The sequence below is a fragment of the Eutrigla gurnardus genome (assembly GCF_963514095.1).
Source record: "Eutrigla gurnardus genome assembly, chromosome: 20".
Taxonomy (NCBI): Eukaryota; Metazoa; Chordata; class Actinopteri; order Perciformes; family Triglidae; genus Eutrigla; species Eutrigla gurnardus.
This window is the reverse complement of record NC_139931.1, coordinates 18,618,726-18,640,517: the sequence shown is the minus strand read 5'-3', so window position 1 is coordinate 18,640,517 and position 21,792 is coordinate 18,618,726. Positions and strand designations below refer to the sequence as shown.

General features: G+C 41.9%; 2 protein-coding genes across 3 annotated transcripts in view; both read left to right on the top strand.

Moving 5' to 3' along the window:
• copz2 (COPI coat complex subunit zeta 2) overlaps window positions 1-21,792 on the top strand; it is a 420,907-nt gene that overhangs the window by 358,427 nt on the left and 40,688 nt on the right. The window lies entirely within an intron of this gene.
• On the top strand, window positions 7,317-20,417 carry cbx1a (chromobox homolog 1a (HP1 beta homolog Drosophila)). Its single transcript, XM_084036974.1, has 5 exons — window positions 7,317-7,570; window positions 12,913-13,181; window positions 13,345-13,516; window positions 13,609-13,703; window positions 17,920-20,417. Exons 3-5 carry the CDS (start codon window positions 13,406-13,408, stop codon window positions 18,068-18,070), a joined length of 357 nt encoding a protein of 118 aa, XP_083893100.1. The 5' UTR covers window positions 7,317-7,570; window positions 12,913-13,181; window positions 13,345-13,405; the 3' UTR covers window positions 18,071-20,417.

Genomic DNA, 21,792 nt, shown 5'->3' with positions numbered 1-21,792 from the left:
CCTCTATATAGTCCTCCATGTTGTCCTCTATAGTTCTCTACATAGTCCTCTATAGTCATCTACATAGTCCTCCATGTTGTCCTCTCATAGTCCTCTACATAGTCCTCTATAGTCCTCTACATAGCCTAGTCCTCCATGTTGTCCTCTCATAGTCCTCTATAGTCCTCTACATAGCCTAGTCCTCCATTGTGTCCTCTATAGTCCTCTACTCCTCCCTTGATCGAGAGCGGGGAGAATGAAGTGAAATTTCATACACAAGCAGAGATTGTTCTGGAACCAGTTCAATGTTCCTCACAGTAACTTGCTGTTTGACAGATGTCTTACTGTAGTAGTTCATCATTGTGGTGATTCTAGAATTTGCTTTCTTGAAACAACGGGAGGACAGACCGGAGCTCTGCACCGCTGCGCCCTCTGCTGCCAGAACAATGACACTACACCGATGTGCTGTCAGGTGTTTCGCAGCTGCCATAGACGGTACATCACGTCAGCCGCAGACTGTGCTTTGACTGTTTTTATGTCAGATAACAGTCATTTTATCTTCCGCCGGGGAGCACGCTGGAAATAAATCCCTGTACTTTCCTCTGGAGTCAAATATACATCTTTTTTAACTTATCATATTGTGTTTCCTAAACCAAATGAAATTCATGCAATTCCACACCGTTTAAAGAGGCATTATATTACAGTGTTAACACTTGATTCCGGTTCTTTTATAGTGCCTCTGGTCCTGTCACATACCAGCAGTCTGTGAACACTTCCAGCAGTTATTTAGTGTTCGGCGGCGTCGCTGACTTTATGATCTCACACAGCAGCGCTTCCCACACACACTCGTAATTACATGTTACTTACTGTCGTGTTGAGCACGTTTTTAGGAACCAATTATTTCACAATTGCTTTGTGTGTTATGTTTTATGACATTTTAATTTGTTTTACCCTCCCTCTGTTTTTTGTTTTTTTTGCATGCGTTTACTTTTTGGCTATTAGTTCGTTTCATTCCCTTTGTGTTTGGAAAGGTTTTATGTCAATGAAGTTTATTATAATTATTATTCATTATTTGTCAGGAGGCCAGGTAAGGGGGTAGTGGTAAAAGTACCGTAGTTACTAGTGGTGTTTACAGGGTTCATGCTTGTGATGTCCCAAGGTTGAATAATCACCATGGAATGTGAAACCGTCTCCCAAGCGCCATCTGATGGCTGATAGCAGTACTGCAGCCACAAAGAATGAAGTTAAGTGAAATAATTAGAAGATGTTACTTTTATTATTATTGGTTATCTATCATTAATTAATAATAATAATTTCATAGTAATAATAATAATAACAATAATGATGATGATAAAACTGTGACTACTGTCACCACTAGAAACTACAGTATTTTTACCACAACACCACTACTGCTACTAGCCTAATAATAATACAACTCATCATAACGATGATCATCATTATTGTGTTATCGTTTATTATTATTAGTATTATATATACAATAATAATTATATAACAATATCAATATAATGTCACTACTGTCACTACTCGCAACTACAGTATTTGTACCGCTGTCGCCACTACTGCCACAAGTGCTACTACTACTGCTCAATAATATTAACAATATTTTCATGTTAATTTCCATTGTTGCAAGATGAATTCATTTAAAATAATAAACACAACACAATAAAGAATTATTATTATTTGTTATTATTTTAGTAGGAGTAGTAGCAGTAGTAAGAAGAGAAGGATATTAGTGTTACAGGATAAGCGGTAGAAAATGGATGGATGGATGGATGGATGGATGGATGGATATTAGTGTGTGTGCTGTGGAGCATGAGACCAGTATTATTAGTATTATTAGTAATATGAACTCACGTCAGAGGGGCACCAGTGATTTAATAATACACTTTCATAAAGAACTTTAGGGACTCACAGGGAAAAAATTGAAATGATAAAAAAAAAAAAATCGTATTAAATGTCCTCTGATTCCATCCAGTGTGTCTTCAATGAATCCAGCTACTATTGCTGCTACTCCTGAATGCTATCACTGCTACTTGTACTAGTACTTGCTCATCTGTTCTTGCTATAACTATTATAGCAGCATGGTTTCTCCAACATTAAAGGAATACTTCACTCACAACCAGTGGCGGTTCTAGACAAATTTTACTGGGGGGGCCAAGGTGGGGCCAATGTTTGATCAGAGGGGCACATTAAAAAATGGAAACAAATGATATTTAAACATAGCGAGATCAGACATTTACAAACTTGATTTTCTTATCGTAGTGAGGAACAACAGTAACACGGTTACGTGCAATAAATCACTTTACGAGATGAAATCGTTTTGCTTACCTTCGCCTCTTGCAACAAGACATTAGCTCCTCTCTTCAAAACTTGTGGCTGCCGTTCTCACTCTCATCTCGCATCCGGCAAGGCAGTGTTTGGGTGCGTCGCTCTAATTATTCCGTGTAGAGCGCTGAGTCACATTAGTTCCGCTTTTGGCGCTAGCGCATAAAATCGTAATAACTTGATCAATTTATTTCATTTTCATTTTATCATTCAGTCAGCTTATTCAGTCAGCTCTGGGGGGGCCACAGGGGGGGCCTGGGACATTTTTACAGGGGCACTGGCCCCTGTAGGCCCCCGTGTAGAACCGCCACTGCTCACAACTGCTCACCCTGTGTGACCTTGAATTTGTGAGGGAAACGTTGTTTTTCTCGGTTTGGACAACAATGGAGGACAATTATTGTCCAGAGAGGAAGAGCGGTGAGAACTAGAGGAGGAGGACAAGGACGAGGGGTGAAAAAGTAGAAGGCAGAGGATGAGGAGGTGAAGAGTTAAGAGGATAAGGAGGTGAAGAAGGAGAACGAGGGACGAGGAGGTGAAGAAGAATTCAAGGTAATGCTGGGTGATTGTTATATGAAAATGATCATTTTTTGAAGCATTCATCTGATATAGAAGTACTTCATTTTATATATATACTGTATATTATACATACAGTATATACACAAGTACATCAGTCGCCAGCAGATGGCAGCGTTGAATAAACAGAAGAAGGACACAGTACTCAACATGCTACATCTTTCACACTTTCTCAAAATCACACAATTATTTGTTTTAACTTTTAGAATAAATGTTTTAGGCTGACTGGTAAATTGCCTGATTTAGAAATAAATTTTTAAAAACATATTTGAATGGACATTTAATAAGACTTCCCTTAAAGTAATCACAATATCCTTCTTCAACTCATCACAGATATTTTGGATATTATATCTGATACCGTCAACATAACCGTTATCACAAGGATTTATTTGTATTCATTAAAAACCTTGATAATGATCAGATGTGTGTGAAGGAAGGCGTTTCCTTTAAGAAGGCGTTTCTCAGGCTGTTTGTACGTCACATCCCAGGTTTTGAGAAGGTGCAGACTTTGGCCACTAGATGGAGGTATTGTGTAAATTTTCATTCAGCCAAAGACTTCATCCTCCTCCAGTCATCCTGCCTTTTCGCCTTTCATTAGCTCACATTTTTTCAATTGTTTGCACACGTTTTCTGAAAGCATAGACACAGATCCAAACCACACACACACACACACACACACACACACACACACACACACACACACACACACACACACACACACACACACACAGCAAAGCTCCACAAATCTTCAAAATTAAATTCCATATGATGGTCTGGCTTTTCAATTATATTATAATTAGTATTGTAATATGTTGGTCATAACATCATATGAAAAAAACATTTCTACCGTTTGAACGTTTTTTTTCAATTGCTTTGGCAAAGTGCTCAAATGATGATCAATATTTTCAAAATAACACGTGTAACCCTCCAAACCACTGGGCACCGGATCACAGGGGAGAATGTCTCATTAGGGACCATCGGTATTTATATGGAATGTTCCTGATAAGAGAACATAACATAAACTCAATCCCTAATTTCTCAAGCTATCTGCTGATTTTATTGCTGAGCCTCTAATGTATATTTTTAATTTTAGTCTTGTTTGCAATAAAATCCCCCAAATCTGGAAATCTGCCTTCATTCTTCCGCTATTGAAGGGTGAACTGTAATGTTAATAATTCTAGAGCGATGTCTAAACTGTGCATTTTGGAAAAGGTATTTGAAAAGCTTGTCAGTTATCAACTCAAGGACTTTCTTGATTTATCCAATCTGGTTGTAGGAAACAGCATAGCACTATCACTGCTGTCGTCAAGGTGATAAATGATGTCATCGAGACGTTAGACTGCATACAATATTGTGTTGACCATCGTATTTAGATCAATATGCTGCATCATATTGGCACACCTTAGCATGCAGCATCCTGGTTTGCAAATGACTTGTCTAATAGAACACAATGTGTTCAGATGTCTGGTTTTATCTCCTCTTTTCTGAAAGTGTCAAAGGGTGTGCCCCAGCGTTCTGTGTTAGGACCCATACTGTTTTCCATCTATGTCAATAAGTTATGTGAAAATGTATCAACTGCAATGTATCATTTCTATGCTGACGATATTAGAATGTATTGCTGTTCATCTTCTATTGTACAGGCTTTTGATTGATTGCAGTCTTCATTTAATGCTGTGCAGTCGAGCCTGCTGAAGCTAAAATTGGTGTTGAATTCTGACAAAACCAAACTGATGCTGTTCTCAACAGCAAGTAAACTACCTTCAAATCTTCCTAAAAGTGTTACTGTTCAAGGAAAAGTAACTAGTTCCAAGGTATAAATACTTGGGTTTTCTTGTCGATCGAAAGCTATCATTTAAATCGCACATTGAAAATCTAGTCTCATTTACATTTACATTTAGGTCATTTAGCAGACGCTTTTGTCCAAAGCGACTTACAATAAGTACATTTGTCAAAAGAAGGAAACAAAGAAACCACAACATATCATTGCCGATAAAGTTAGAGTCTCCAAGTAGTTTCCAAGCTAAAGGTGAAGTTAGGCTTCTTTTTCAGAAATAAGTCCTGCTATTCCTTCAGAGTAAAGAAATATCTTGTGTCACTGGACACTGTGTATCACTGTGCCTTAAGATTTGTCACTGGATGTAAACATCTTCACCCCACTGTACTCTGTACACTAGATCTGAGTGGCCTTCTTTATATGTGCACAGGCGGACACATTGGTGGAGCTTCATTTATAAGACTGCCCTTGGTCTGGCTCCTTCTTACCTGTGTAACTATCTCCACAGAAGCCAAAGTGGCCTGCGTTCACAAGATGTTGTGAACTTTACTCTCCCGCGTGTTCGGACCGAGCTGGGGAAAACTGCTGCACCCTTTGCCTGGAACTCCTTCCAGGAGGATTTAAAACTGCCAGACTTGACTGCAGAGAATGACTTTGATATGATCTCGAAGGACCTTGAATTTAATTCATTTGGACAATGTATGTGTATTTGATCTCTTGTCTTGTCTGTGTATTTAATCTTGTGTTTTGCTGTTTGTAAGTCTTTGTATACTGGTTCTGACTTGTGCTGTTGCCTTCTTGGCCAGGTCACCCTTGTGAAGGAGATCCTTGATCTCAGTGGGCTTTTACCTGGTTAAATAAAGGTTAAATAAAAATTTAAAAAATCAACGTGTAGAAAAGCACCGCCTATTTGTCAATCAGTTCTCTTGGAAAATGGCATCAGCATTTGTAAAAGATCCCGTGGAGCTCTGTGCACGGATAAAAAAAAAGGAAAAAGCTTGATACAAGGATCGTGAGAGGATTCCCTTAGGAGAGCTAAGTGTTCAGAGACCGATGTTTTATATATACTGGCAGGGGGCTGAAGACTGACGGCTTGTTTGCTGCAGGATTGTAAAACCTGGACTGATCAGGTCCCAGGCAGCCTTAACACACGTCTGGGGGGTTGGCCATAGGTTGCGTCTTGCAGCGGAGCTTTTTCATAACTCTGATAGTGATAGTTGATGATGTGAGATGCAAAGTTGAGTTAAGAATGAATGGTCATGTTCTGTTGTGTATTTCATTTCATAAAGTTCAGATGGCTATAAGACAAAGGTAAGTCAACGTAGGAAGTCATCAGTAAACTTGCATGTATGTGGTGCAGAAAGCCGATGAGTGAAACTGCATTAGTGTGACGTTGTCCCTTTCTGCAGAAGTGAAGTTGCAAAATGTCAGAATGCGTCTTCAACAGGGGGTCTGTGTCCCCTAGGGGGTCCTCACAGTTACTGCAGGGGGGCCCCGAAATCATTTGATCCCCAACTTCTTTTCTTTCAAAACTGAAAAATATGTCCAAAAACACACATTAACATAAATAAAACCTATAATAAGCAAAGATGACATGCAATGTCCTGATAAACTCAGATATTATTGAAGTTATTGGGCCCAAACTCCTCCGAAGCTCGCTGTCTAAAGATATAGCCACTATTGATGGGATTGCCGCCTCAAATACTACCATAAGGAACCTTGGAGTTATCTTTGACCGGAACCTGTCCTTTGACTCACATATTAAACAAACGACAAGGACAGCCTTCACCTGCGTAACATTACTAAAATCAAGCAGATGCTGTCTCAAAAAGATGCAGAAAAACTCCTCCATGGACAATTATAATTCCTTATTATCAGGCTGTTCTAATAAATCTCTTAAATCTCTCCAGCTGGTCCAGAATGCTGAATGTTCTGTCTAAAACTGGAAGAAGGGATCACATTTCTCCTGTATTAGCTTCTCTGCACTGGCTCCCAGTAAAATCCAGAATAGAATTTAAAATCCTTCTCCTCACTTACAAGGCTCTTAATGGTCAGGCACCATCATATCTTAGAGAGCTCATTAGACCGTAGTCCTGAGATAACTTTTGTTGTGATTTGACACAATAAATACAATTGAATTTAACATTTAAATGTCAACCAAAAAAATAATAATTCTGACCGAATAATGATATCAGTTAAAGCGGTTAAAAGAAATATCAAAAAGTCCATGCGCTACAGTATAGCCTACTCATATTTATGGTCTAGTGACTCTAAATGGACCATTATGTACCAAATTAACATCATGCTGGAGAAGACTTGAAAAGAGATGGAAACAATAAACTCATGTTAACAATGTTGAATGAGATAAGAAACGAGAGAGAAGTAGAGTTGTTTTAGTCAGACTTCCATGCATACCAATGTATTTTTGCTGGAGGAATCGCCCCCTGATGACCAGAGGAGAGAATGCAAGTTCAAAGCACACCACATCAAAGCAACTCCAGTCCAGTTGGTGGCGGTAATGCGCCTTAAGCTGGTTTGTCAACCTCCAATAATAATGAAAAAAAAGCCCGAAGGAAAAACAAAAAGACTTCACCTCCCACGATGCACTGCCCACCACGCTCTCAACTGACGTCATCTCCGGTGGTGCTGTTGGCGGGCAGAACGGGGTCGATGCTGGTTGTTAGCGACGCTGAGGCTATTGTGTTATTCAGTAGCAAAACACATTGCGGCGAAAGTCGAGCCAAAAGCAGGCCACTCAGCCGCGTGAATAGTTGTGTGTCGCCACCGGCGTCTCTTCGGCTTTCGCTGCTCGTCGACGGCGGACGGTCAAATCACAGCGTTTCCACTCGGGGCCTACCGTAAAGCCCATACAACCGCTCCGAAGCATTCTCTGCAGAGGTAAGGGCTCCCGTTACGTTAGCTAGCTGTGGAGGGAAAACGCGCCAGCCATGTTGCCCTGTGGCTGGAGGGGGCCGGCCGCCTGGCTCGCCTGCGTCCCCGTGCTGCGGGGCAGTGAGATATGCGTTAGTTAGTTAAACGACACTATCCGAAGACTGCGTATTTTGGGGGGATTTGTTGACTATTTAATGCGGCGCGCGCGAGCCTACAGCGCGTGCCGACATGATGTAAAAAAGGAAATGTGCAGCATGCTGGCTTCGACGCTTCTCTTATGCAACTGCCGGGCGACACAGATTGGGCTTTGTGTACTGTTACTGTACATCGTAAAGACAGCGGCATCTTTTCAGGAATTGTAGTTTAATTCGCACACGTGTGTGTGTGCAGTCTGCCGCAGTGTGTGTGTGCCCGTGTGTGTTTTTCTGGGGATGCAGCCTGTAAATCACTGGAGGTTATTCGGTAGACATGATGGAGGGGGAGGGAGTTCTTATCCGCGACCAGACCACCAAACATCAGGGGTGGGGGGGGGCAGCCCGGGTCCTCCCCCTCCCCCAGACAATTGTTCATTTTCATGGATTCTTGTGGATTTTTTGCACCAATTATGCTTTCATTTGCACCTTTTTATGTAATCTAAAGTGCATAAAGGAAAATCCCCAAATCCAGGCGTAGGTGACACTAAAATAAATGTATAATAGAAGATAATCTAGTTACTACTTATGCATTCTGTGTTGCTTTCAAATGTGTATTTACCTGTTAATCAACTTCACATTTAATGTTATGTCAACACATGTATGATTATGTCCCTTTCCTTGTCTTTTATTAGGGCAAGTTACCTGTTTTAAATGTGCACCTATGCCTTGATAATGAGTTAATTCATTTGAATGAATTCCTATACATGTAGGCTTTAATAGCTCATGTGTTTCAGCAAACTTTAACTGAATGCATTTTTAATTAATAGGAAAACTCATTGTAATTAGGGCTGCACGGTGGTGTAGTGGGTAGCACTGCCACCTCACAGCGAGAGGGTTTCAGGTTAGACTCCCGGTTCGGGTTCTTTCTATGTGGAGTTTGCATGTTCTCCAGCTTCCTCACAGAAGACTTGCAAGATGGTTACCTGTCTGTCTCTACATGTCAGCCCTGTGATAGACTGGCTACCTGTCTGTCTCTACATGTCTCCCTGTGATAGACTGGTTACCTGTCTGTCTCTACATGTCGGCCCTGTGATAGACTGGTTACCTGTCTGTCTCTACATGTCAGCCCTGTGATAGACTGGTTACCTGTCTGTCTCTACATGTCAGCCCTGTGATAGACTGGTTACCTGTCTGTCTCTACATGTCAGGCCTGTGATAGACTGGTTACCTGTCTGTCTCTACATGTCGACCCTATGATAGACTGGCTACCTGTCTGTCTCTACATGTCAGGCCTGTGATAGACTGGTTACCTGTCTGTCTCTACATGTCAGCCCTGTGATAGACTGTCTTTACACAACAAATTTGAAAATCGCAAATTTAACACTGACCCAGGGTATATATGGGAACCACTGCAAAAGTATTAAATTAACACTTTTGAAAGAGTTAAAATTATAAACACTATGATGCTGTTACTTAAAAAACTCTTATAGTGTTAATTATCAACACTATAATGAACAATATGAACACAAGTCAGTAGGGATGGGTAAAAATATCGATTAAGCAATGCATTGCGATTCTTTTCCCCGCAATTCAATATCGATTCAGCCATCTTCTGAATCGATTCAAGCCCCTGGCCAGTGGGGGCACTGTGACCGACACCTTCGTGTGATTCGCGCTGTACGGACGGGAGCCGCACTAGACCAAACCATTACAATATGGCGACCGGAGTGAGTACAGCGTTCACACCAGACACGGAACGCTGCGAATAGGCGCGGCCGTGAAGCGATCGTTTCGGTGTCTACTCTATTTTTTTGCGCGTGCCGCGAGTGAACGCGTCAATTCAGGCAGTAAATCACACAAAGAGATAAACAAATATGTGCATTTCAATGGTATATCTGCACTACTACTGTCTACTACCATAGCCTCCGCGGCCGGTGTGAACCCGTTACATGCACTGTAGTTCAGTGTTTAAGCAGTGTCCTGTTTGATCATGCTATGAGTTATACCACGGCTGTTCATAAGGCACGAAACTAAATAAATTATTTGAAAAAATGATCTGGTACTCTTACTTGTGTATTTCTACTTGATACTGAATCGATATCGAAGCATTTCAATCAATATCGAATCGATATTGAATCGAATCGTGACCCGACGAATCGAAATCGAATCGAATCGTGATATTCTAAACAATACCCAGCCCTACAAGTCAGTGTTATTTAATGACTATCATAGTGTTTATTTACTCTTTGATCAATAACAAGAACACCAGAGGGGTATTCCACCAAACTCGCTAATTAAGGCGGCGCTTACCTGGTTACGCCTGGTTAGAACTAACGCCAACTTCCACTTGCGGCTAAACCCGTTCCATTAACGCATTTCAGCCGTGCCTTGTTGAGGCTAATTCAAGCCAGGTTAACGTTGTCGTGTGTTACACCGTTCACGGGATATGAAGCCAGCCCAGAATCGTGAATGTCAAATCATCGAGAAAATGGCAGAAAAGACCAGAGCAAAAATTATTGATGGAACTGTACGAGGAGTACATTTACATTTACATTACATTTAGGTCATTTAGCAGACGCTTTTGTCCAAAGCGACTTACAATAAGTACATTTGTCAAAAGAAGGAAACAAGGAAACCACAACGAATCATTGCCGATAAAGTAAGAGCTAAAAGTAGAACAAGTGTTAGGTCCTCATCTGAGTAAACTAGTAGTTCAAGAGCAGAGTACAAACCCATCATAACCAAAAAAAGGGAATACTGTGGTGATAAATAAAAATTGCAAGGCTGCTTGGGCAAGAATTGCCGAGCGATTAAATGTGTAGGTACCGTAAGAGTAAAATGTTCTAATAAAATACTGACAACGATTTCTCGAACGTGAGGATAGTGTTAAGGCAACGTGCCGGCTTTGCACGCGGCCGGCCTGGGTTCAATTCCCGACTACACACTTAAAACTGCTGGATTGAATATAACCCAATTTGGGTAACCCAACGCTGGTCCAAAGTTGGACCTGGCCAACGCTGGGTTGTTCTAGACCAGCAGGTTGGGTTATGGGCTTGACCCAGCATGTTGGGTTGAGACTGTACCCAAAAATGGGTTAAAAACGACTCTGCTGTTAGGTTAATGTTACCCAATAAATGGGCTAAAATAGAACCGTGTTGCTGGGTTATATTAACTATTAAATGGGCTTAAAACACAGCCATGTTGTTGGGTTAATATTACCAAAGAAGTGGGTTAAAATCAAAATGTTGGTTTGAGAGCAAAATTAGCACTAATTAATTAACATTATTATTATATTTAGTATTATAAAATTAAATTGTTATTAAACATGAAATTATTAAATTATTAAACGAAACAAGTACATGTCCATTATTTTATTGGGACATTTCAAGTTCACATTAAAACAGTGAAATACATTTTTAACATTGCAAGTCCGTCAATTTAAGTGCTAAACATACATACAATAACCTAATAATAATAAACAACAACGTTCTTAGGTTTTTGCCCCCTTCACATGTTCAGTCCACATATTTTGGGAAATTACATCAGTAAAAACTAGAACAATCAAACAGTCAGTTAAAACTGGAATAAATGTAAACATCAGTTTTTGGTACCTGAACTTAATGGGGTGAAGCTGATGAGCCAACAGAGATGGGTGCTCCAAGGCTATCCCACTGATGACCACAAATGCCTGGGAACACTGATGCTCCTCCCCTAGCATGAGGACATACCGGTATTCTATGCTACCGCTTACGGTCGCCAGGTACTGCACCATGTTTGTTCCAGGCTGAAAAGAAAAAAAGAGAAGAAAAAAACAAGATTCAACAATTAGTTTGTACAACAGGTTAGGTTCAACTCCACAGGTAATACACAGTGCTGTACCAGATACTGTATCTGGAGTCTGAGTCCAATAAGAACATTTCTGTACATGCCAAAATGACCAGTCAATTCCACTTAGCACAGTATTAATGATGATTGTCTCAACGCAGTGTTTCTCAAAAGTACGGTCCAGGAATCCCCAAGGATCCTAGTGGATCCCACTTTAATCCTATTTTACTCTTAGCTTATTTGAAAATGAGAGATCTATACACTCGGATCGTGTCGTGATGCGAAGGCAGAGTTGACTTTCAAAAAATGTTGACAAATCTTGAAAAATTATTTGGAATAATTTTGAAAATTTTTAATATACTGTAAGTCTTCTCTTGGGGTCTCTACAAAACCTTGTAGGATGGGGGTCCGTGGCCAAATACACATATAGGGTCCTTGACATGACATTTTTTTAAAAGCACTGTCTTAACTCACCAGCTGGATGTCAATGAAGGCCCTGTGAACCTCCAGCTACACTTTCCGTCCAATTTTGTATGCAGTTGCTGAATCTGTCTTTATTTTAGATCGACAACGCTCAGTTTAAAAGCTTTTCGAGAGCTTGCGGGAGGAGGCAGCGTCTCTCGAAACTCGCCACAACGGCATGCACGGCTTCTTACATAGACAATAAATGGGAACGTCCCACTCCAGTAAAGGTAAACTCAGACAGGACGGGCGTTGTGTGTCCCGGTGTGTCCGGGACTTCCACAACATGTACAAAGTAGTTGTAGTGTTTGTTACGGCCATGAATGATGACACGGTGTAAATGCAGCGGGTGCCGGTCAGATTTCTCTCTCACCCCGACTGCAGTACGTCCCCGATCCCAAACTGCTCGCCGATCACTCGCCAACCCCCCCACCCCTCCTCCCCGCTGACGCCGCAGCCAAAATCTCCCTCTGAACTCAGTAAAACACTTGAGAGCCCTGGTTTTACCTATAGTTTCAAGCGAAACCGAGCATGTTTTTGACATTTAGTGTTTCTACTTTCAAAGCACAAGGCAACATTTCAGCTCAGCTAAACAGTTAAAGAAAGTTTAAAACTCACCGTTGTTTTGAAGACCATGCTCTCACTACTGCGGGGGAGGGGAATGTCCGGGCTTGTGTCAGCTACCAAGCAACACGCAGCTGCCTGCGGCACCTGACTGTAAATGCCGGGAAAACGATCGGCCAAAACAGCAGTCCGCATCGGCCGATACCGATACGTTTAAAAAAAACGTAAAAATCGGCCGATAGTATCGGTCAGCTGATAAATCGGTCGATCCCTACTTTTGAGCCTCGGTCTGTGTCTGTTTTTTCTTTTAATTCGCTGACCCTTGTGTCATTGTCTCTGCGTGTTTCCTCTCGGCTCCACCAGCCACCCTCAGCAGACGTCAAGCTGGCGACCGTAGCGGCAAAGAAGGGCAAGAAGGCCGAGGAGGAGGAGCAGCCTGCAGCAGCAGCAGAAGCAGCAGCACCACCACCAGCAGCAGCACCAGCAGGAGCAGCAGCAGCAACACCAGCGGGGGCGGCGGCGGCACCGCCGGAGGAGGAGGAAGAGGAGGAGTATGTTGTGGAGAAGGTTTTGGACCGCCGAGTGGTGAAGGGCAGAGTAGAGTTTCTGCTGAAATGGAAGGGCTTCTCAGAGTGAGTACCAGTCTAATACTTGAGATTTCTTAAAGTTGAAAGTTGAAGCCACAGCTCTGCAAACAACCTTCAAAATGATATTACATTACAAATTAGAATTTATCGCCTGAAATCGAGGACGGGTTGAGATGAAATTTCTTCTTCATGCACCCACCGTTTCCAGTGAGGATAACACATGGGAGCCGGAGGACAACCTGGACTGCCCCGACCTCATCGCCGAGTACATGCAGAAGCACAAAGAGAAGGAGGAGAAGAAGAAGGAGGGCAAGAGGAAAGTGGTCAGCGAGGCCTCGGGAGACTCAGAGGAGCGAGGGAGCAAGAGGAAGAAGGAGGAGGTGAGCGGAGGAAAGAGGCAGCACCAGCCTGAAGACTCCAATCAAACCATCGTATTCAAACACACTTTGGACTCATGTACTTCTGTCTCTAGGGTGAGAAGGCCCGGGGTTTCGGCAGAGGTTTGCAGCCGGAGAGGATCATCGGAGCAACAGATTCCAGTGGAGAGCTGATGTTCCTCATGAAGTGGTGGGTTTTCACCGTCGCCATATATATATATATATATATATATATATATATATATATACACAATTTTGAACGGGTCCAAAATATGACAATTATCAATATCAATTACGACCAATTTCTTAAAAACTGCTGGTTCTGATACAAATGTTGACATACTAAATGGGGTTGAGGAGTTCAAGCATTCAAGAAAAGATGAGAACAAAAAATGACCAAAACACAGTGCTGAGCCTTTATACTATTAGTTTATTATGACTATTATTATTATATAAGCGGGTGACTAGTCCTCAGCCTTCCATGGTGTTTTGGTTTTGACTAAAGCCCCGTTCACATACGTCGCCACTCGCCCATCTCTGAGCGACAACTGTCAATGGAATGTGAATGTGTTCTAGCGGGATGTGGCCAGGACAGGCGATGCGATGTGGGCGATCGGAGATAAAATCAGTTTAACTTTCTGCAATGCGAGTGAAGCGAGTACCAATCGGAATGTAGAATAGAGATGATTGACAGTTGACGTCAACAGAGAGTTGCCGCTTGAACTAGCCTGGCCAGCGAGAAAGCGAGGGGTGACGGGCGAGTAGCGACGTATGTGAACGGGGCTATACACACACGCACTGTCAAACTCGTAGTTGAGGGGGGGGTTCGGCGTGGGGGACGCCTTGCCATGGAAGGGGGCAAACAGAACGTTGAGCCAAACCAGCCGCGAGGATTTCCCCTAATAATAAGCGCTGCCGCCTCCTGTTTAGGCCTATCATTAGAGCCTTGATTAAATAATTTTGGGCGAACATTGAGACTGTGGCGGCCTAAATTAGATAAATATATATATATATATACATATACATACATACACACACACACACACATATACACTCAACAAAAATATAAACGCAACACTTTTGTTTTTGCTCCCATTTTTCATGAGATGGACTTAAAGATTTAAAATTCATTCCAGATACACAATATTACCATTTCTCTCAAACATTGTTCACAAATCTGTCTAAATGTGTGATAGTGAGCACTTCTGCTTTGCTGAGATAATCCATCCCACCTCACAGGTGTGCCACATCAAGATGCTGATCTGACATCATGATTAGTGCACAGGTGTACCTTATACTGCCCACTAGGGGTGGGTAAAAATATCGATTCAGCAATGCATTGCGATTCTTTTCCCCGCAATTCAATATCGATTCAGCAATCTTCTGAATCGATTCAAGCCCCTGGCCAGTGGGGGCGCTGTGACCGACACCCTCGTGTGATTCGCGCTGTACGGACGGGGGCCGCACTAGACCAAACCATTACAATATGGCGACCGGAGTGAGTACACACCGGCCGTGGAAGCGCCGCGAATAGGCGCGTAGCGGAGCCTGCTTCCTTTCGGCGCCCCTGTTAAGCTATGGTGTCGTTCACACCAGACACGGAGCGCCGCGAATAGGCGCGGCCGTCCCGTGCCGTGAAGCCATCGTTCCGCCGTCTGCTCTATTTTTTGCGCGTCCCGCGAGCGAACGCGTCAGTTCTGGCAGTAAATCACACAGTAGCTGTGTCCCAATTCAGGGTCTGCAGCCACAGCTAAAGAAACACGAGACAATCTGGCCAATTTTCAAAATAAAAGCAATTTTCAAAATAAAATACCGCGATTGACAAATGCGATCATAGTTGTGTATCTCAACTCGCACTGGGAAACAGGAAGAGAAAATACATTTAATAAATGAGTGAAGAGTAGATAAACAAATATGTGCATTTCAACGGTATATCTGCACTACTACTGTCTACTACCATAGCTTCCGCGGCGGTTACATGCACTGTAGTTCAGTGTTTAAGTAGTGTCCTGTTTTATCATGCTATGAGTTATACCACGGCTGTTCATAAGGCATGAAACTAAATAAATTATTTGAAAAAATGATCTGGTACTCTTACTTGTGTATTTCTACTTGAAACTGAATCGATATCAAAGCATTTCAATCAATATCGAATCGAATCGATATTGAATCGAATCGTGACCCAACGAATCGAAATCGAATCGAATCGTGAGATTCTAAACAATACCCAGCCCTACTGCCCACAATAAAAGGCCACTCTGAAATGTGCAGTTTTGTCTCACAGCAAAATGCCACAGATGCCACAAGCATTGAGGGAGCGTGCAATTGGCATGCTGACAGCAGGAATGTCAACCAGATCTGTTGCTCGTGCATTGAATGTTCATTTCTCCACCATAAGCCGTCTCCAAAGGCGTTTCAGAGAATATGGCAGTACATCCAACCGGCCTCACAACCGCAGACCACGTGTAACCACACCAGCCCAGGACCTCCACATCCAGCAGGTTCACCTCCAAGATCGTCTGAGACCAGCCACTCAGACAGCTGCTGAAACAATTGGTTTGCATAACCAAACAATTTCTGCACAAACTGTCAGAAACTGTCTCAGGGAAGCTCAACTGCATGCTCGTCGTCCTCATCGGGGTCTTGACCTGACTCCAGCTCGTCGCCGTAACAGACTTGAGTGGGCAAATGCTCACATTCGATGGCGTCTGGCACGTTGGAGAGGTGTTCTCTTCACGGATGAATCTCGGTTTACATTGTTCAGGGCAGATGGCAGACAGCGTGTGTGGCGTGGTGTGGGTGAGCGCTTTGCTGATGTCAATGTTGTGGATCGAGTGGCCCATGGTGGTGGTGGGGTTATGGTATGGGCAGGCATCTGTTATGGACGAAGAACACAGGTGCATTTTATTGATGGCATTTTGAATGCACAGAGATACCGTGATGAGAACCTGAGGCCCATTGTTGTGCCATACATCCATGAACATCACCTCATGTTTCAGCAAGATAATGCACGGCCCCATGTTGCAAGGATCTGTACACAATTCTTGGAAGCTGAAAATGTCCCAGTTCTTGCATGGCCAGCATACTCACCGGACATGTCACCCATTGAGCATGTTTGGGATGTGCTTGACCGGCGTATACGACAGCGTGTACCAGTTCCCACTAATATCCAGCAACTTCGCACAGCCATTGAAGAGGAGTGGACCAACATTCCACAGGCCACAATTGACAATCTGATAAACTCTATGGGAAGAAGATGTGTTGCACTGCATGAGGCAAATGGTGGTCACACCAGATACTGACTGGTTCTGAGTCCCCAGACCCCCAATAAAGCAAAAAAATGCAAATTTCAGGGTGGCCTTTTATTGTGGACAGTCTAAGGCACACCTGTGCACTAATCATGATGTCAGATCAGCATCTTGATGTGGCACACCTGTGAGGTGGGATGGATTATCTCAGCAAAGCAGAAGTGCTCACTATCACACATTTAGACTGATTTGTGAACAATGTTTGAGAGAAACGGTAATATTGTGTATCTGGAATGAATTTTAGATCTTTAAGTCCATCTCATGAAAAATGGGAGCAAAAACAAAAGTGTTGCGTTTATATTTTTGTTGAGTGTAAATATATATACATACAGTGCTATGCATAAGTTTAGGCACCCCATGCCTAAGTTATGCTAAAGAGGAATAAAAATCAGCTTTTGTGAATTTATCTTAATTCCTTAATTCCTTAATTAAATAAATGAGGAAAAATTCTACCTTTTAGGACACCAATTTTCTTTGTGAATAATTAATGTATTGTAAAGAAATAAATGCTCTTCATTAAAATACAGGGTGCATAAGTATGGGCACCCTTATGTAAAACTCCCATAGAGGCAGGCAGATTTTTATTTTTAAAGGCCAGTTATTTAATGGATCCAGGATACTATGCATTCTGAAATAGTCACCTGGGTCTTTGGAGTTAAAATAAAATCCAAATCCTCACATACCCTTCACAAACCTAGAGAAAAGCATGGTGCTTTTCAGTTAGCCTATTAGCTGGTTTGGTGTGCATTGAGAAATCATTAGGCTAACTAGCATGCTATAGGCTGAAAAGCACCATACCAGTCTCTAGGTATGTGAAGGGTATGTGAGGATTTGGATTTTATATTTTATTTTAACTCCAAAGGCCCAGGTGACTTTATCAGAATGGTAAAATGTGGAAAAAAAACATCTCAAAGTAATTTGTTAAAACTTAGTTTATTTATTTTGGAGGAACGTGATTATGAATTGTCTAACAATTTTGTCTCTCTTTTTCCTTCCCCTACCTCCCTTGTTTGTTTCGTCTTTGCTCCTTTTTGGCTGGGTTTCTCCTCCTCTCTCCTCACTATTTTTTAATACTTTTTCTCAAATTAAAACAAACAGGAAAAACTCAGACGAGGCGGACCTGGTCCCCGCCAAGGAGGCCAACGTCAAATGTCCCCAGGTGGTCATCTCGTTCTACGAGGAGCGCCTCACCTGGCACTCTTACCCAACAGAGGAGGAGGAGAAGAAAGAGGAGGAGAAAAAAGACTAGATGAGCGGAGGCGAAGGAGGGGAGTTGGTGGTGGAAGAAGGCGCAGAGACGGGGAAAAGAAAGAAAGGAAGTGTTGAGGTGCAGGGTGGGAAGTCATGCTTGTTAACGGTTCATTGCTGGTAATTGATTGTAGCAGCAGAAGTGGAGGAAGTCCCAGATCGTTGGGACTCAACTGCCAATGTAGCTGCCAGAGGGAAGAAGTTTGTTTTCCTGCCCTGAAAGGAGGCAGGTGCATTTCCTCCCACCTGTATCTTGACTGAAAAAAGTTTTAAAAAAACAGTTCTCTTTGTGCCACCCAGGTTCTCATTACTTTTTCTGCCATTCTTGAATTGATACTCTAAAAAAACACACACACAAAAAACGCCAAATGACCGACTGTCCCCAACGTTGACAGTTTGAAGTGTTGTAGTCTGGTAAGTGTGAAGACTCGCGTCCTACCAGCCGACCTGGCAGCCAACCAGCTTAACGCTTGGACTTAGAACTGTTACAGTTTTTTCAAGTTTTATCACAACGAATAAACAGGTTTTTATCAAACTATTCGCTGAGGTTCAATCTGGCCGGAGTTAAAATGACAGAAACATGCCATTTTCAGCAATTTTATCAAATTATTTTTTTAATAGGAACAGGATGGCTGGATACCTGCCAAGTCGGCTGGTGAGAGCAAACACCTGGCACGTAACTTTCCACACTGATAGGGCACAGTGATGACTTCAGGTGCAGTCTCATGCTTGGAGAAAGCAAACTAATGGATCTATGGAACTAGAATGCTCCACTGAAGATCTGCAGGTTTCCACTTTGAAAATGCCGCCGCGTCGTTGCCGTGAAACCTTTTCTTATCCCTGATGTTAAACTACCAGAGCGCCGCTGTCCTGCTAAAAGTTTATTTTTTTAAATCCCATGGCTTCTGGAAATCAGATAACACGTTTTTTTTTAAAAGCCAGCCCTTTTTTTTCATTAGTTGCAAGGTGGAGCTTTTGTTTGTGAGGCTGAATAGCGAGAAGTTAATCGATGGAGCGTTTCCAACGGCCAATCTGCGTTTTTCTGGGGAGTAAAACTGGCCATAGCGTGAACCAAAGGTGAAGTCAACAGGCGTCAGACGAGAGAATTGTCAGTGTGGGAATTGACGTCGGTGGTTAGTCGGGGTTTCCTATGAGTAGATACGTGCTCCGCAACAACGCAACTAGCGTTTTTACGGCTAACAGGCAACGGTCGAGAGTATGTGGAGGGGGGAAAAAATCATGAATCGTAATTTCCACTCTCGTTTTTTAACCTTCGCACACACTGCGCTACGTGTGTTTTATTTAGATTTTTTTTTCTAGACTTTGTTATTTTTAGCTTGCACCGGCCGGGCGACACTCAAGACATTTCCTTTTTGTTTGACCGTTTAACACACATTTACATAATTCAACTCATACTAACGACTTCAGCACAACCACTTCACCCTCCTGGTTACTTCTCGTTTCCCAGTATTTTAATGTGTTGGGTGTAGCCCGGCTGTGCTTATTTCTATGTATACTGTATTAATACTAGCATAGTAGCTTCCTCTGTTAGCAGACCCCGGGTTAGCTAGTTCCAAACCCTTCGTTTTCTTTGGGTGGCCTTTTTTTGCTGGAGATTTATCACCTCGACGAGTGGAAATATGTTTAAGTTTGTCATGTCACATCCGCTTGAAGCTGCAGCTGTTTTTTTTTTTTTATATATATATTTGCCTTTTTTTTTTTTTTGTCTATTTCAATGAGCCCACAACCATCTGTGACATGCTACGGACAATATGTACAAAGTCAAAGCAGCCTGGAAACAGTTTCCGATTCTTAAAACGAGTGACTGCAGGTTGTTGCATATCGGCATTTGCGCTCAAGTGCTTCATTTTACAAGGAGATGTTAAAACGAAAAGACGCACATATTTTTACCGAGACCACCTCTGTGACATTTTTGAGCTGTACTGTGTTGTTAAGAAATGCTAATTTGTCTTTTTCAAGGTTAGTTAGCTCTGCTGTGAATGGTTGCTGATGTTGGTATCTTTGTACTGGGTCTGGTTTTCCCGCTTTGAAATGGGAGTTTGGGATGTTCTCATTTCTCTCTGCCATGTACGTCAGTATTATGAGTATCAAGCCCTTCACCCTGACTGCCTTCTGTTCGACTTCATCATAGACAGGAGGGATTTAGAATTGGCTGCGCCCAGGTCTGCTAAAGTTAGCTTTTTCTATATTGTCCCTGAAACTTTTATCTGTATTTAGCGAATTAGCTTGTGTTGTCCTGTCGCATGTTTATTGGTTTCCCTTGCAAATGTCACTGTCATGGCGAATCTACTTTTGTCTGTTTTGAACAATAAAGGGTTTTCGTAACAGTTTGCTCTCTGGTGTGTCAATTCCAAAGGCTGTGTATAAGACGTGGATGTAATCACCGTGACAACCTCCACTTCTGAAAAGTAAAGCCAAAGCTGAAGTGCCTTAAACTTGCATTCTCTCTACTGGCCATCGGGCGGTGACTCCTGGTTGCAAAAAGAAGTCTGATCAGATTTGCTCATTACTGCTCCTTTCATTTCTTACCTTTCATTAAAAAAAATCCCTAGACTAACTAACACAGCAACACTGTTGACTTAAATTACAAAAATGCTGCTTACAATATTTATTTCTTAGAAAAATTATGTATTATAATCGATGCCAGGCACTGTTGTGATTTGATCTTTTAATTGTGCAACACCAGTGAAGTGTAGTGTCCCAAAGTGTTTTTATTTATTTATTTTATTTTATGTCTGTGGGCAGACTTCTCTCTAGCCAGTATCTCCACAATATATAAATTATAAATATCAAAACCAATCAATTGAATGTTGTGACTATTTAACAAACTGCTGTCAACAAAAATCACCTCCATGCAATGTCTCCAAATTTGGACAAATACACGGTCCATTGCTCAGCTGCAAGGACATATTTAATTTTAGAGAGGGATGTGGAGAAACAGCCACTGAACTGGGATGCAGCTTTTCTTCACTTTGACTTTAAAGGATTGTTCATACTGAATTAAAATGGGAACATCTGATACTTGCTATTCTAACTTTGTAGACACCAACAACGTACACATTATTTGTATTTATTTTATTGATTTCATATTAAAGAAGACAAGGTACCACATCCTTGAATACCAGGAAGCACAAAATGTAAACATTTAAATAATAAAAGCTTGTTCCGTCAGTGATAGTGAGAGGCACGCGGGTTATTACTGGTCTTCATAAATGTGAAAGACTGAGACAGATTTTTGGTTTCATTCCAACTGCATTTCGTCACCGTGCAGATATCTGCAAGACAGGCAATATACAGTAGTTTGATTCTCAAACAAGGTGTTCACAGTGTACATGTCTTGCCTAAAAATAAGTTACAATTAAATGTGTCTGTTCAAATACATAGTAGTAACCTCTAGCATGTTGTTCCTGAGAAAATTCTTAAATTGCTTTGCCAACAACACAATATTTTAGTTGCATGACTTTCATCAAATTTACTACTTTTGAACGCAGGACTACAACCCAGAATACTGCAGATGTATGAATGTATAACTACATCACGGTTGGCATTGCGAGGTCAAACTGCTGCTGTGTTTAATTCCCTGTACTAATATCATTCATATCGGCCTTGATGATTTTTCATAATTTTAAGGTACTTTCATATCTACTTTGACCTACCGTTCCTAAAACATTTAGTTGGGTTGCACAGAGAAGGATCATCATA

Bases quoted from the DNA above. Each gene is read 5' to 3' on its own strand.
- cbx1a (XM_084036974.1), top strand. From the start codon at position 13,406: ATGCAGAAGCACAAAGAGAAGGAGGAGAAGAAGAAGGAGGGCAAGAGG. The intron at 13,517-13,608 runs GTGAGCGGAGGA...TTCTGTCTCTAG, and splicing joins GCAAGAGGAAGAAGGAGGAG to GGTGAGAAGGCCCGGGGTTT. The intron at 13,704-17,919 runs GTGGGTTTTCAC...TAAAACAAACAG, and splicing joins CTGATGTTCCTCATGAAGTG to GAAAAACTCAGACGAGGCGG.